A 17,190-nucleotide genomic window follows, 5' to 3' on the forward strand; every position below is an offset into this window, starting at 1 on the left:
ATAAACAGGTTGTTGAATGATATTGTTTGCTGTTATTTACTTTAAATAAGAAAGTTATGTTGCCAACAGTTTTGTCATTGTTAAGAAACACAGGACAATAATAAAAATATTTTTTAACGTTTTAAATTTCTTCATTCCTTCATATGTAAAGTTTGATACCTTCTATATTTTTCTATATGATATATATGTACATTTTCTATATTTAGAGAATGACGTCACATGGATCGTTCGGATATGATTGTGACTTGACTGAGGTGAATACTTCCTCATTCCTCTGTTCATTATCACAGGAACCTGAAGAGAAGGCGGGGTATTTAGTAAAGACAGTGTTGATTCTGTGTGTACTAGTTACAGATCAGAGACACCTTTCTAGCCCGTATAATGTCAAACGTAATGTTATGAACACTATTTGAAGGTTACAACTTATGTACCTGGGGAATTAATAACAAATATGGAGTGTGTAAAACATCCGGGAAATCAGACCGCTTTGGTCTGTGTCACTTGTAATTCTACCCCAGTTTGCTTGGAATGTCTGACAGACGAGCAACACAAATGTCATGAGTTTGGGAAACAGAGTGAAACTGAAAGTCACACCAACAAGTCTGAAGAGAATGTAGAAAGTGAACTTATATTAGGCTTTATGTCGGACTTGGAGGAGGCACGGAGACTCAAAACACAACAAAACCAGGAACATCTAAAAAGACAGGAATTTATCAATATACGACGGAAGGACCTGATGGACACCATAAACAAGATAGCTGATAGCATTATATCACATTCGCAGACACAAACTCGAGGTAACTGTGATATACTGCAGGGTGCCATTGATGGAATTTCATCAACTTTAGAAAAGGTCAGACGTGATAAAGAGGAAAACAATTACCCTAAACGCGTGATTGATGACAAGGATCCTCTCCAAATGGAAGAGGAGTTAGGAATAAAAGAATGTAATGAGCGAGACAGAAAACCGCTCCCTAAATTAGAAACTTTCGAGTTCATTTACGGTGAAGTAAATACAAGTCAACTAAAACTCATGTTTGGTGTTACCAAAGTCGAGATTGAGGAAGTAGAGTCATTGCAGGGAGCCCAGCCTTCCAACAATACGACCTTATCAATCAACCAAAATTCTGATTCCGATACTACTCTGATTTGCCAGGGAGGGGAACTTGTTCCAGAAGCGACATTCAAGCTTCCAAATGCCTCTGCTATTAAACACATGTGTTTCACTTGTTGCGGAAAAACATGGATAAGATGTATTAATGCTCAGGCAATAATCTTAAGAGATAAAAGTGGAGACATAGAAAAAACCGTGACCTTTGATTCCATCGTTGCTGGTATGACTGTCGTTAGTGACAATACACTGTTAATATGTGGAGAGGAAGATAAAGATATCAAACAGGTGACACTGTCTAGTGGAGAGGTGACTTCCCTCTTCCTTACTGGTGACTTATCCCCAGTAGATATATGTGCCTCACCTAGTGGAGATATCTATGTAACACAGATGGATAAGTTTGACTACAACGTAACCTCCGACAGTAAGAGAGTACTTGTACATTACTCTGCTCAAGGTCACGAGAAGGATCGGCAGGGCGACGCCATGTTTGTCTGGCCGTGGAAGGTGAGGATGAGTCACACAGGGGACGATATAGGTGTGATCAATGCTACAGACAAGGACAACAATCATCTGGTTTTACTGAATACAGACCTAGCGCTAAGGTCACGGTATCTAGGACATGGCAATGTCGTATCTAGGGATGACAAGTTTGATACAACTACCTACAAACCAAGTGGAAAATATTACATCAATGATTTCATCTTCGAAAAAGCAGGAAATATAATTATCTGTGAGGCCAACACTAAGTGTGTCCAGCTGCTGTCCAGTGACTGCGTCCCTATGATGATACTACTGCCGGAACAGGAATCTTTACCGATGTCCATGGCCATGATGGGTGATGAGGTGTGTCTTGGGTTTGAGAACGGAACCCTGAAAATGTGCAAGGTTAGCTATTCTGCTGTACTGATTCCTATTTCTACTGTGTAATTTGTATTATTTATTACTTTTTTTATTTATTCTATGACTATATAACCCAGGTCTTGAATCAATATCATAATTCTGTTTCATTCTTACAATACTAATTTAATGCAATTATGTATCTGCCTTTCTGTGTTTAAACAATACTTTATTCAATATCCAACAGCATCAATCATAGATTTCACACATGGGATTGCAGAAACAAGTTTAAAGCTGATATAAATTCAGTCTCCAATGTCAAAACGTAAATATCGAAGCTATGTGGAAGCTGAAACCTTGGTCACAGATCATTCAAAATACGAAACGTCGTGATAAAAATGCTGTATCAAATGCATTAACATATCACCTCAGAAATGATGCACGTGTTTTAGGTGAGGAATGCTCTTCCTATTCTATCTATTATATATTCTAGTGCCTGTAAATCGATGTTGATACTACTAATATTGTCATATCTTTATAATTCTTTATTTTCAGCTCAAATGATAGATTTCCGGGAGAGGAACCGGACGAGTATATCACGAAAGAGGACTTGTAGCTTTTCCAGGACGTGGCAGTGTATTGTGTGTTGAATTTAGGACAGAAACGTTTCTTTAATTTGAAGAATCATGTTTTGTGTTTTACTGGCGAATTTGTTTCATCTGTGAAGCTGCGGAAGTAGTTTTAGCGTTAACAATTCTTAATAATATCAGAGATTAACGTCGTGACATGTTCAATAACTCTCCATTGTTTAAGGTTTATCCGATAAAAATGTCACAATTTATTATTTTTATAGGAAAATTCTGAGAAATCCTAAACGTACTAACATCTAGTCACCTGTGATCATTGTTGTATTTTTCTTTGCTTCCTAAAACCTCAAACGTATTTTGTTCATTGTTATGTCACATATTATACATTCATGATGCATTGAAGTTAATTATGCTTCATCGTTTTATCATATTTCATAATGTTAGTTATTTTAATGTGTCGGCCCAATTCTAGATAAGTATAATATACTTTTCATATGGTATAGTTTTTTTTTCTTTTTTTGAGTGTCTAACACATGTTATAAGTTCTGGAGTCATTTTCTGTTTTAGTCAAATATCTGTATTTAGCATTAATTTGTCCTATATTTTGACATCTCTCGCTCACATGATCTCGATTTACATGTACAGGGCATTGATTGTACATATTTGTTCGGTTCTTTACCATCCATACAATATACGAGTATTGTACACACTCATTGGTAAAGTCACCAGAACGCTTAAGACAGATCCAGTTTACTGATAAGATATTTTAATGGCCTCGCATAGTTATTGTAATATTAATAAAGTTGCGTAATGGAAGATATTTTCAGAATGAATGTTAAAAGTATTCAGCACTTTTAAAAAATGTCAGATTTACTATTTCGTAATGTCTTTTTCAGATAAGAAATATTACATTGCTACTTCTAAAAATATCACTGGTGGAAAAAAATAATCTATTGTAGACTAATTTGTATACTTGGAGCATGTGTCTACCAATGGTTAGAGTTAAAGGACTTGTATCAAAATTCACTTAAAGTCGCCATGTTTTTAGAATATTACTATATATCATTTTAGAAGTAACTGTTGTATAAGTTTCGGGGAATTATTTAAAACATAAAATGCTACAAAAACGATTTTTGCTTCAATATCAAACTTGTTATCACGAAACGGCATTTATACTCTAAAATTAATGGCATTAGACAAGCAAGACAGCCTCATCAAATAACTTCAAATCAGTAGTGTTGCGACTTGTACAAGGTTTTTATTGTTTCTTTGTGATTTTATCGTAAGTAAGATATAAATTATTGAATGATAACTCATCATCAGCAATCAAACGACTTTTCCGCAAGCAGCAGGATGCCGTATTGAGCTGCATTCGGCTGCATAAATGTCTGATGATACGTAATGCACTCCAGTCCTGCATCCTCATTTTTCTGCTGGATAAGACCGAATTCAGCACAAACACTCTTCAGACTTCATCATCAGATCGCATTCTCTACATTCACACTTGTTCATACAACAACACTAGCTTTGTAACAGATCGGACTTTTTAAAGAAAAACTTGTCAGAGACGTATAATCAAATTCTTATTTTAAACTTAAATTTCCGAGTTCACATCTCCAATGGCACCTCTCCAATAAACCAACAATCAGCCCATAGCCTAATACAGAGCCCTGTTGAATTGTTTCTATTATTTTCAATATTTTCACACTAAATGAGATAAACTGTGTTCTTTTCCCCGCCGATTTCTGACTAGCAAGGACAAGCTAATTAAGCTAGTTTACCTGCTTTGTACAGCAGGTGCAGTATGCCTAAATTATTATAATTAAGATGAAGTTGTAAAATTTACATATCATGGGTCTTTCTAACTTCCTATCAATATTCTAAATTGATATGTGACTAGTAATCTACTGAAGATCAGTTATAGCAAATTCTTACCAGTTTGTACTTTGGAGCCGACCAGCTTCGGCTATGCCATCTTGCATTACACTCAAGGAACCGTGGCCTGCCGCTTCCTCGCTGTCACTTGGCCTCACTTCTTCCGAATTTGCTGCACCGCCGTTCACTCTAGGCTCATCCTGATACTTCCATGTGCCTGGGGATTTCTTCGAGGTCTAAGTTTTCTCCGCGAATCATTTCGAAAGCTAATATGAGTGACCTAAATCGTTTCGCTTTTGTTTACACCTCAGGAATGCAGGGGAGTTCTGCTAGTCTGACGTCACGAAGTCACGTGACAGGTAAACTCATCGATTACCGCACTTATCCCAACGAAACAAAACAAATAAAAACAAAAATTCACAACGCAGAAAATATTTTTATATTTTTTCAAAATGTTTATATATAAATTTTTAACACAATTAAGAAGAAAAAGCACGTTATAAAATATTTCTAAAAGTTAAAATTATTTATCTTTCTACAATACCGTGATAGACACTTTTAAGTCCCCGAAGGTTGCCATAACCTGCATGCTACGTTTTATAATCTTTCTAATGATGGCACGGTTCAGAATATACACATGTTCTTGACACTGTAATTATCTGACATATGATAAGCACAATTCTTTTTTAATTATGGGCTGCTACATCTCCCCGTCTAGATTTTGACTTTCCTTTCGATCACTTTGGATTTTTCTTTATCGCATTGTACCTTCAAAATTAAGCCCTTACCATCAATGACAGGTCCCAGAAAGACGAAACAGTTGTAAGATGCAGTTTACTTCATTGTTTGACTGTACTGTATTTAAATCTAAATGATGAAAACGTACTTTTCACTTTTGGACAATGTTTTTAAATAACTTCATATAGCATATTAATTACATGCAAGTTGTACATGTATAAACATTAATGTTGAATAACACCATCAAGATGCTTGTTGTTGCCCTGGTTACACTAGATCGAACCAAGTTAATATGTTTGATGTTTTACACCACGAAATATCTCGAAAAGTTTTATTTCTACCGACCCACCGTACGACCTCGACCCACAAGCCCTCACCGTAGAGCTTGCCAGCATTGGGCAGTTTACCAGGTGGACTAATGATTATGTCAGCAGCAGCTTGTTTTTTGACGGTTGGGCTCAGTTTTATGTGAACTTTTAGGATGGCAGGAGGCGTACCTGATGTAGAGTGGTTGAGAGGTATGCTGATTTCATCGTCACTGAGCATGCGCATTTTGGTGGAAGCTCTATAACGGTTTGGCAGGGATCAGTTTTGGTAGTCGCACTGACTTGTACGTGATTAAAGGTGGTAGCCTCACAGGTTTGCGTTGCTGGAATGCAACCCTGCATCAAATTGTAAGTCTTTTTGCGGCTTCTGTTGGTCCTGCAATGGTACTGATAAACGACAATGCTCTTCCACATAGAGTTAGACTTGTAAATAAGTAACTTCGTTGAGAAACTATCGAACGTATGCACTAACTTAGTCTTTTATGTGACCTTTACCCTATCGAACATGCGTGGCACAGGCTATTGGAACGCATTACCGATCCACCAAAGCTTCTTGTCATCTGTCAGTGGCTTTCCGATCGTCAAGAATGACCACGAATACCAATAAAGGATAACCAGCGTCTGATTGGCAGCATGCCATGCCGATATCGTGCTGGTATTGGAGCCAGTGGAGGACACTTGATAGTATGAAGCATTTCGAAGTTTCAGCGCGATCGAGACATAAACTCTGTTTTAGAGGGTAGTGAATTTTTCATGTAATCATACACAATACGCTTGTATGAAATTGATTTAAAGTAAGACAACATTATTTTCTTATTATTTGCCTTCACTCTTGCATTTCATGTTCAAAGAGTTCTCAAGTTTTGGTACAAATAAACTTGTCTTTTAAAAGTAATCACTAACTTGATGAGCCGAGTTCATGTAGATTTCCGTGTGTCTAATGTGTCAATATCAAGATGTTGATACTTTATAGTAATTCATTTTCTTTCAGGTTAAGTGACTGATTTCTTCCTTGAGACACCTCGGACGAACCTATCACCTTACAGTATGTGTACCTGCAAATGACGCTCCTGTGGATTGTAAAATATAGTCATGTTCTGTAATACTGTAACAATATGTTTTAAAGACTATTGTGAAAACCTCGGTCTTGTTCATTCCTGTTTTTCATCAATATGTAGATCGTTGACGGACATTAGAGAAATCAGGAAAATACAACATGTAGGTACATTACTGTACATGTAAAAGAAAGGTATATTGTGACCTCGTCGATTTTAATGAATACTTAAATTCCAAAGTGATAATTTGGAGATAATGTTAAATTGATATCAGATATGATGTTTTCTTTTTACAGTTCAGTATAATATCGGCTACTGTTGTTAATGAAATAATTAACAGTTTGGTAATAGTTGTATGAGTGAAACCAAACATGACATATTGATGGGTAAGTCTGCTATAATGAGATATGATTTTAAATACATCAATATTGTCTTAAACTCTCAATTTACATTTATTTTCATTTTTTTCAAATGTGCATTTTCGACACAGTCGTCTCCTAGTTTTCAAAAGTTAGGTCCTTGGCATCACTGACAAGTCCTAGAAGGACGAAACAGCTGTATGATGTAACATCAATGACGAGTCCTAGAAGGACGAGACAGCTATATGATGTAACATCACTGACGAGTCCTAGAAGGACGAAACAGCTGTATGATGTAACATCAATGACGAGTCCTAGAAGGATGAATCAGTTCTACGACGCAGTTAATTTTTTTTCTGTCTCTATTGTATTTTATCTAGTATTAACAGTACGTTGAAGTACAGACATGTGTTTACTCTCGCTGAAATGTTATTTTGTAAAGTTAATCCGTCCAGTAAAAGAAATAGGTAACTATATATATATATAACGCTCCTACATGAATCCCGCTCTGATATACTTGTGTACATCTTGATACACACGGATATGTTTACAACAAGTTCACATAATCAGCTGCACCTTACGCTGTTATCACAGCATGCCCCAATTTTTGGATTTTCATGTGCCGTTAACAGATACAAGGAACTAGTGTTGTTTTACTTTCGTTTCAACGTAAGGCCCTTGAAAGGGTCGCATGTTTTTGTAGATATATCGGATATAGTATATCACAACATTTTATCACGAATTAATTGCATTGATGAACTATATTATATCATTTCGTGTTTGTTTAAATGCTGTTAAGATATTGATAAACAATATTTCTAAATAACAACACAATATGATATTGACTAAAACGCTTACTTACATAAGTAACAGTTTAGTATATACTCACAAAGGAAAAACCGGACTCGATCCCATCCGGGGCCTCTCTCTTTCACCAGTATAAAATATATTAACTTCTGTGTAAGGATACGGCCATCACTGAAAATCCTCCGACGGTGGGAGTCAGAATGTGTCGTAACAACAAATTGATATCCAGAATTGACAACTCGCCACTAACACGGATTGTGTTGGTTTTACCATTGCTAGGTAAGTGATTGTTATATCATTGTCTAGGGTTCTGTTCCTTACACATGTGATCAGGAAACCATTGCAGGTGTCAATAGATGAACAGCTGCTGTAAATCATGTTTTGTATTTTCATATACATTTTAAGAACGTTTGGCATATATCACGCCCTTGTGATGATGTATGAAAAAAGTTGATACTATCGCTACGTCATAAATCAATGACGTCATACTCAACTGATAGTCTTGTTAAAAAACAAATTATCACTCGGTTGAAATTTCTACAGTTCTTCAAGCAAATGGTCATTTTTACTTGGCTTCTCGTGACATTAAATGTTGGTGTAGAACGTTTGAAAGTTTTTGTTCTTCTTAAAATCAAAATAGAAATATACTGATAGTGTTTCATCCTGACTGTTCGATCACGTGCGGTGTTTCGATGATAGTGTCTCTTTTTTGGCTCCGATGCTCACGTTTGTTTCCTGCATATCTATTATTTCGTTGAGCGTTTTGTTTGTATGTGATGCAGTTGTGCTGTAGAGATTCCACAAACCCAAAATGGCAAAATTTAAAGAGACAATTATTTTCTTCCGAAAGTTATCTCCCTTTAGGGACATCCCGCTTCACGTAAATATTTGACAGGCATAACCGGAAGCGGAAGTGTTCTACACCTACACGGTATTGTAATTCATGAAATTGAAGCTAACTAAAAAAATTAGCTAGTAACGCCTCCTGCGAAACGTTGTCGACGCCTTGCTAATTGTGTAAATGACTGTACAAAACACACACTAGTCAAGTGAAAAGCATCTTTTAATACAAATTTAGAATAAAGCATAGTTAAGCAAAATAACGAATTTATCTTGAGTGTATTAATTTTAACTCTATTAGGCGACCCAGGAAAACCCAAACCCATAACAAGGGAGGGGGGTGCACTAGCCTTCTAATCAAATATGTTTTTTATTTATTTATATATATATATATATCTGATAACGTTAGAAGAACGTCAAATACATGTTGTCATGTATTGTACTTGTAATGCCAAACGGTTCTAGTCTGTATAGATCGTAGAAGACTATTATGGCGGCTAACGTCATCCAAGCGTTTGCGTTGTGACGATGTGTTAAGCGCCTGAGAAACACTGAATGAAGACTCGGTCATGACTCATAATACACGTATACCAGAAATGAAATTCATTGAAACGCGTCGTTTATTGAAAGGCTAGAAAACCTAGTTGAACAAATGTAATCATCTTCACCCATCAAATACACAACACTTGTATACATTAAACAAATTTACTCGTGTGGTTCTATGCCACACTCGTTAATAGCGTTATATGAAATATCTTTATCAGCTATCGATTGTAGGGAAATAGCAGTTATATTTCGGTTAACACGTTAGTATCAATGGAGTGTAAAAAAGACTTGTGAACGACTGAACACTAATAAAATACAATAATATTTGAGATTACATTCGCAGGGACTAATTTAGGTCTTGGTTGATACGGGCTCAGCATGCTACGATCCAATGAACAGGTTCAGTGTAATATCAGCAATGTTAAGAAAAAGTGTTTATATTTTACCGATTCAAGTGAAAATAACAAAACTGATTCTATTGTCACCATTTTAAACTTACTCTCAGCAATGTGCGATTTATCTTTAGTCGCATCGGTTTCAATATTTCATCTCTCTAGTACCATGCGGTTCATAATTAGACAAAACAGCTGTATGATGAAGATTGTCAATTCATTATAGTGTTTTATTGTATATAATAACGTATAGAGATGAGTTGTTTACTGGTGTGTGTTTATACATAACCTCGTTTTGTTATTTTCAGGTATCGTCTCTTCAGAAATCTGTTCAGGGCAAACAAACCATGTTATCTCATCACCACATTACACCACCGTCAATATCGTGAGCCTGGGAAGGTATACGTCTTTGATAGACCTTCTTTACTGTCGTGTAAATAGATTTTGTGAGACATGTGATGATGGCGACATATAAACAATGTCTTGATCTGTTGTTTTAGACTATGCTTTTACAGAATTGTTACACGCCCGTTTAGCATAGTTCAGATAAATACCAGCACACTGAGAGTAAAAACTGCATTGTTATTCAGTTGAAACAAGCATACCAAGCATTGATGAGACATGCCCCTTACAGGCCCATAACACTATAATGATTTATATTTTTTCTGAAAACATGGTGACAGTGACCTTACCCTTCGCCCAACCACCCTGAAACGCAAACGTGTTCACGAAAAGTATTTGCTTAATAATAATATGTAAAATGTGTTGAAATTCAGAATCTCTTAAAGAATGAAGCCGCTTAAACGATGAAAATGATTTTCCTTGTCAATGTCTTCAGCTGTTATATTCCTTGTCCGCGTCTATAATACATCATCATAATCATCATCATCATCACAGTTCTTGTCATCGTCTCGAACAGTCTATGTTTTCGTCAGTCATAACCATTGTCCTACTGTCTCAAATATCCCAAACTGATACAATCCTTGTAGTCGTCTGCCACAGTCCATATTCTCTTCATCTCTTACAGTCAGAGGCCTCGACTGTGAAAGACACTGTCCTCGTCTGTTTCAGTCCTTACTGTCGTCTTTAACAGTACTTGTCCTTGTCTGACACTACCATCGTCTGTCACAATCCTTTCACTCGCCTGTTACAATAACTTTCCATGTCTGTCAATCCTTGCCCTTATTTGTCACAATCAATGTACTTGTCTTTCACAGTCCACGTCCTCGTCTTTTGCATTCTTCGTCCTAATTTGTCACAATCCTTTTCCCTGTGTGTCACGAGCCTTATAGTCGTCTGTCACAATTAATATCTTCGCCTTTAGCTGTCATTGTCCTCGTCTGTTTCAGTCTTTGCCCTCGTCTGTCACAATCATTGTTCTGCTCTGTCACAATCCTCGTCTGTAACTATCCTGGTGGTCGTCTGTCACAGCCCTTGTTCTTGACTGCCATAATACTGGCCATCATTCGTCACAAGCTTTGTCAATTGTTTTCGTCGTTTGTCCTTCCCCTAGTCAGTTACAGTCCTTGTCTTCGTCAAACATTGTCCCAAATCGTTACGACCCTTGTAGTAGTCTGTTACAGTCTATGTTCTTGTCGTCTGTAACAGCCCGTGTCCTTGTTTTACAAAGTCAGTGTCCTCGTCTGTTACCGTCATTACTGTTTTCTTTAATAGTACTTGTCCTTGTCTGTCACAATCGTTGTCCTCATCTTTCACAGTCCTTGTCTTCGTCCATCGCAGTCCTTTTCCTCATCTATCACATTTACTGTCCTTATCTGTCACACATCTTCTCCTTGGCTGTCATGGTTCATTTCCTCCTCAGCTGTCACTCTCCTTGTCCAAGTCGTCGTTTGTTACAGTCTGAGGATAGAAACAGGATACCGGTCTTAAATATAGATACAGTCGTAAGCAGTAGACTGTGCAGTTGCGAGTGTGCAAGAATTGGTAGGTGGGTGGGCTAGAGATCCACGGTGAAAATATGGCCTGCGCAATAATCCTGAATAAGGTACAACGTACAGATGAATCTGGTGAGACGGAGGAGATTGAGGAGGAGAGGATCCGGGATGAGCACCACGTGATCCTAGCTTTGCACGACAGGGAGCAGCGATTAGCATTGATGACAACATCACAGGAAGGTGCAAATGGCCATCGAACATAACACACTGACCAGGCGCAGTTTGATAAGAACGTGGATATCATACTCAACATTACAATATCATGGATAGGTTTAGACTAGGAAACGGCAAGGACAAGGACAGAACATCACTGATATTAGGAGGGATCCCTTTGCTCTGAAAAGCAGTTCAAGAGAGCAAATGAGAATGAGAAGATTGCGCTCTCATAGTGTAGGACCACCCGGATCCTGCGCAGAGCCGAAATGAGTAAACGCCGACGGAAAGACAGAATGTGGAAGAGGACGTTGTTTACAGCAAATACATCCCAAAATTACAGTGCGAGTATTGGGGGGAAAGTTCGGGAAGATTGACATGTAAGAGAGAGGAAGTGGAGAGTTACCTGAAAAAGACGTATTGTGATCCTTGGATATCTCGACATCCTGATGACACAAGATGTCCAATAGTTAGACGTCAGTGAACCATACTACAAGGAAGTTACATCGATTATTGATAAGACAGGAGCGGCATCAATACCTGGTATACCATAGAGAGTGTATAAGAAATGGCTATGGCTTACAAGGCGATTATGGAACTTGGCGGAGAGAGATTGGCCAACAGCTGTCATTAAGTAGAGGGGTGTTTCATTCCAAATGGAAGAAGGCACCAAAACGTTAGGGAAATTCAGGACCATCTCGATAGAGAAGGTAAAGAGGAAAATCTTTTTGACAAACCTATCAAAGCGCATAAAAAACTACATGCTGAGGAACACTTATATCGACATCTAAGTCCAGAAAGGTGGTGTGCCAGGAGTATCTGTTTATGTAGAACACACAAGCGTGCTCACACAAGTCATTCTGGAGGATAATGAGCGACAGAGCGATCTCGCAGTTGTTTGGCTCCTACGGATCATTGCCACACAAGATGGTGCAATTAAAAGTCTTCGAGAGGTACCTGGTAGCAGAGAAGATTCGATAGATTTTGGAACAATACTACAACCAATCCGAGATGCAATTCACAGTAAAGGACTATACAACAAAGCAGCGCTTCGAAAAAGAAATTGTTACTGGATGACAAACATCTGTCATTTTGTTCTCCGCTGCAATGGTGAAGTATGCCAAGAAGATGAACCGAAAATACAATCCAAGAGACAGAGTCGAGGCATCGACATAGGAACATCATGGGAAGTATAGCAGTTGTTGGCAGGCAAGTATTGGGAACATTGACAAGACAGTTGTGGAGTAAGGCAGGATCAGACGAACGGAGGCATTTGGTGTAGAAAGAAGAGGGCAATGAAAGATGAACAAACAATGGTAAAGAGAGCATGTATGCAGGGACAGTGAAGTTTTCTGAACTGACAGGGGGTTCGAGAGAGGAATCTCTCATGGAGTAACATTTGGACCAAAAAGGATCTGTATGTGATGAGCTACCCAGCCCAATGAACCTTTATAAATAGGGTCTCTATAAATATCCGAAGTGTACCTTGTGCCAGAGAGCGCCGAACATAGAACTTTTCTTATCATGCCATCCGCTGACTGAGCGGGCGATGCATTTAGCGCCAAGACGAAGTGTTTTACTCAGTGACAGTAAAGAGTGTTCAACAAACAAGCTGGTCATTATTTAGGAACTGATAGTACCACGGAAAGAACGTATGGAGGAGCCACACGAAATGAAGAAAGCTAAATATCGGGTTCTGATGGATGATTATATGCCGAAGAATTGTATGGTTTGGTCCTTCTCTGTGGAGGTTGGCTGTAGAGGATTTGCCTGTCAGTCTTTGTGGGGGGTCATGAGGACTGTAGGTGTCATCCTGAAAAAAACAGGAATCATAGGATTGGTTCAGGTTGCCAGCAAGCAATGTCAGCATCAATGTGGCTGTGGAGGAAGCGGACAGAATCGTGGGCATCAAAATAGTGTTATGTGAATCTTCAGAATCACTGCATTATAAACTTTGTGATTTGGTGTGAGGTTTGTGACATTCATATATTAATGACAACATAAATCATAAGAAAACTGTGACAACAGCGGCAGTTGTACACGGTGGAACACGCTCGACTGCTTTCGGCTATGATCCGATCACGTTGTCGGCGCACCTGTGGAAGTTGTAAAGGGTAGCGCCAAAACAACCAAGTATAGATGATCAACCTTAAGATGGAACCGCCTGTTTGAAAGTAATTGTTATAATCTGCCCAACTCCTTGGCAGTGTCCATTACATTTGTTGACTTTGTCACATTTCATGGTTTCGTTGTCCGCATCAATCGAATCCCTGCCTCCCTCCCCAAGGAAGTTGTTTGGTATTTCTTAGTGTTTGTGGAATCTGAGATGTTTCCTATGTAAGTGAATAGGACTTCTGATCTGACGTCTGGTATGTTACAGTGGAATCAGTGTAAGTTTTATGTAATACTGACTATGTAGTAGGCAATGTCTAAAATCGAGTGCATCATCATCATCATCATCATCATTAGTAGTATGTGATGGTGGTCGGGCAGTATTGTACTCGTCATTCACCTAACCGTCCGAGGTTTGATTCCCTGAAAGAACATCACACAGAGCGCGATTCTATCGTGGTTGATATAAGTTTATAAATCACTTATTGAAAAGTGTGAAATAGGGTCTATTCATATTCTAAATACAGTTGTAGGATCCCAAAATTACACCATGCACGATGTTCGCACGATAAAAAAACTGGACGAAATAAGTATCGCACATCATTGCGCACACGTTGTGCGGTTCTATCCTGGTTGATACACAGTTCGAAAGGACTCTTAGATAGGTAAGTGTAGAATTGGGTTTGTCTATTTTCTGGATATAAATGCGTACAACTAAGCATTTGTTATGATCAAGTCATAAATCTATAGATTGGGCACATGCAGATCTATCAGGTGCAGAATGAATTGATTTTTATGCCCTCTGATCTAATGATCGGGCTAATATTGTTATTTTGCTGTCTGTTTGTTTGTTTGTCTGTTGTGACTTTTAGCCTTGTGGATAACTTTTGCACGGTACGGGTAGGACTTACATATTTGGTATGTGTGTTTCTTGTAACAGGTACCAAACTCTTTGACCAAGTGATCTTGACCATGAACTTTGATCTATTTGACAAATTTTAACATTCGCTTCAACTGTTGCACAATAAGTGGTAGGGCTTACAGACTCAGGTTTTAGGTGACGTTTATTTATAATGAAGTAAAAAAATCATTACCAAAATGAAGACAAAGTCTTTCACAAAGTGTACATGTAATTAGCAAAAATACCGTTTTAATGTCCCATTTTCAGAATAGTGTTGCAACAGGGGACATAATGTTCCCTTACACATCTTTTTCACTAGTTATAAAATGCGTTTGGTTATTATTAATGTATTCATGTAATTATTATCATATATGCAAACCATCGAATTTTTGTTATATATATATATATATATATCCGAAACATTTGTTTTATTATGGTTATCGTCTGTGATAACGCCTAATGTAAAATACATACAGCTGATGGACTCCTTGTTTTCAGGTCGAGCTGTACCTGGGTAATAGAGCAAGTCGACTGCGATAATGGCGGGACGGTCGGAGTTCAAGTCTCATTTTTCGGCGAATTTTCAATCACTATCTATGACGGTAAAATATGTTTCCGCGAATAATTTTAGATTAAAAAATTGTCGGTTATTGCATTGATGTATGCCATGATACTGTATTCAATATCCAGCTGATAAATGGATCAAGGCAATATGATAAGATTAACCACTAGTTATTGTTGTCCGAATCTATTGCTTCTCTTTATATTTAGTGTTCTGTCTTGGTCAAATGTAGTTGTATAGCTGTCAGAAATGAAATAGACTAGGGGTCAAAGGTCATTAACATTGTGATAGAAACATATCTAATCGTTTGCCTGCACACCTCAGGGAATCTGGATACTTGCTCAGACACTTATCATCATAAAACTAACAAGGCTTAGCAGTACGTGTATGGAGTATAGTGTTGTTTATTATTGAGGTCTAATGTTTCTAATTCTTCATTTCATTTATTGGTCCTTTTCAGTTTTATACAACCTTGCATTGTAGTTTATATCAATTTGGACATGTGTTTCAGGCCCTTCATCACAGTATCCAGTTATTGGAAAGTATAATCATTTTATTCTTGGCTCGGGAATAGACAAAAGATCATCGGGAAGATTTATGACTGTACATTTCACTTTTTCACCACACAGTTATAACCGATTTCATCTACGGTACCGAAATACACCCAAAGGTAAGCTGTACTGAAAAAAGTTTAATGTGTATTCAAAAGGTCATATGTCATTTTGCAACTGCTTTCATATCATTGTAGGTACTCATAATTCACCGTCTTCGAGTTCCCACAATACTCCTAGGTACCTCTTCCAGAAATGTAAGACAAACCTTCATGCTATTACAAAAAGTCTTCGAAATGATCACTTACGGATGGAAATGTTCAACTTGTAGATATCTTTACAGTTATACGACGCCGTATGAAGATATATCAATTTTACTTAGAATGCTCTAGTTAATGATGAAGCTTGTCACACGATACTGTAACCTGTAACAGACATAAATTACCTAGTGTATCGTCTTAATTTTTATTTGATAATCCTCCATGACAAAATCAAATCACTATATCAGGTTTGTTGTGTTCATTGCCCAGAGATATTTACGTATGCCACGCTTACCTACCAATTTCGTCACATTATAACTGTCTGTGATAGTTTTAGAACAAAGGTAATCATAGTTTTTTTAACAGAGAGATTAAAAATTTAGTAAAAACGTAACTTATACCGTATACTGAAATTGTTTGTCATTTTCGTCCAAGAACAGAGGGTTTGTTACACTTATATAACATTTTATGTCACCGTTACAGGGTGAAATGAACTTGAGGCGAATTCGTCAATAATGGTATAATATGAAGCAATATGTGATTTTTATAGTATTAAATTTAATGAAACTGTTTCATTGTTACTATAGAGTTGTGATATTTGTACTGCTATTTCGCGGTTGTTCTAATATCAGCTATATTACGGCGGTAAAATTTCGCTCATGTCTATCAATAGATATTCGTGAACACATGTATAGAAAATAATAGTAAATGTTTAATATTTGCTGCGTATTAATTTTGCATTAACTTTGATGACTGCGAGTATGACGAAATCAAATCCCTCACGAATATTACTTACTACACAGTATATCTATCATGTACATATTGTTAACATACACTTCCTTCTATAACATTTTCATTCTCATATTTAATCTCTGACAATGTGCACGAACTCAATTAGTTTCAAAGTTTAATGGTACAATTCCAGGGTTATTACCGTCAAGGTCAGGCAGCACAGAAACTGAGAACTCTGTGTCAGACACGTGTGGGGAAATACTATTGGTAGCCTACCAGAAACCAAACTTCATCACATCTCCTGGATATCCAAGAGAATACGGCAAGTAGGTCTTTACAGTCCTCAAATCTAAGTTGGCTATATTTGTGTCACGTTTATTGATTTAATGTTGTTTTCGCAATTACGGAGTGTAAACAAATAGAACTAATCTATGAGAACATATGTTATATTTTTTCAACCTGAAACTAATCAGCGAAGCTTAAATCAT

The 17,190-nt window shown here is 37.4% G+C and overlaps 2 protein-coding genes across 2 annotated transcripts in view; both read left to right on the forward strand.

The window, feature by feature from the left end:
* Positions 1–451: 451 nt before the first annotated feature.
* LOC132544351 (uncharacterized) lies at positions 452–1,709 on the forward strand. The gene is made up of 2 exons (XM_060207939.1): positions 452–1,618; positions 1,704–1,709. The coding sequence occupies exons 1-2, from the start codon at positions 452–454 to the stop codon at positions 1,707–1,709; spliced, it is 1,173 nt and encodes a 390-aa protein (XP_060063922.1).
* A 6,189-nt stretch (positions 1,710–7,898) lies between these two features.
* The window catches only part of LOC132544361 (titin-like), a 31,003-nt gene continuing 21,711 nt past the window's right edge, over positions 7,899–17,190 (forward strand). The window contains exons 1-5 of the mRNA XM_060207950.1: positions 7,899–7,977; positions 9,785–9,875; positions 15,096–15,199; positions 15,671–15,829; positions 16,896–17,028. Coding sequence (XP_060063933.1) covers positions 7,899–7,977; positions 9,785–9,875; positions 15,096–15,199; positions 15,671–15,829; positions 16,896–17,028 — 566 coding nt within the window. The remainder of the gene's footprint in view (positions 7,978–9,784; positions 9,876–15,095; positions 15,200–15,670; positions 15,830–16,895; positions 17,029–17,190) is intronic.

This window comes from Ylistrum balloti, unplaced genomic scaffold (assembly GCF_031769215.1).
Source record: "Ylistrum balloti isolate Yb309-2 unplaced genomic scaffold, AGI_CSIRO_Ybal_v1 Utg369588, whole genome shotgun sequence".
Taxonomy (NCBI): Eukaryota; Metazoa; Mollusca; class Bivalvia; order Pectinida; family Pectinidae; genus Ylistrum; species Ylistrum balloti.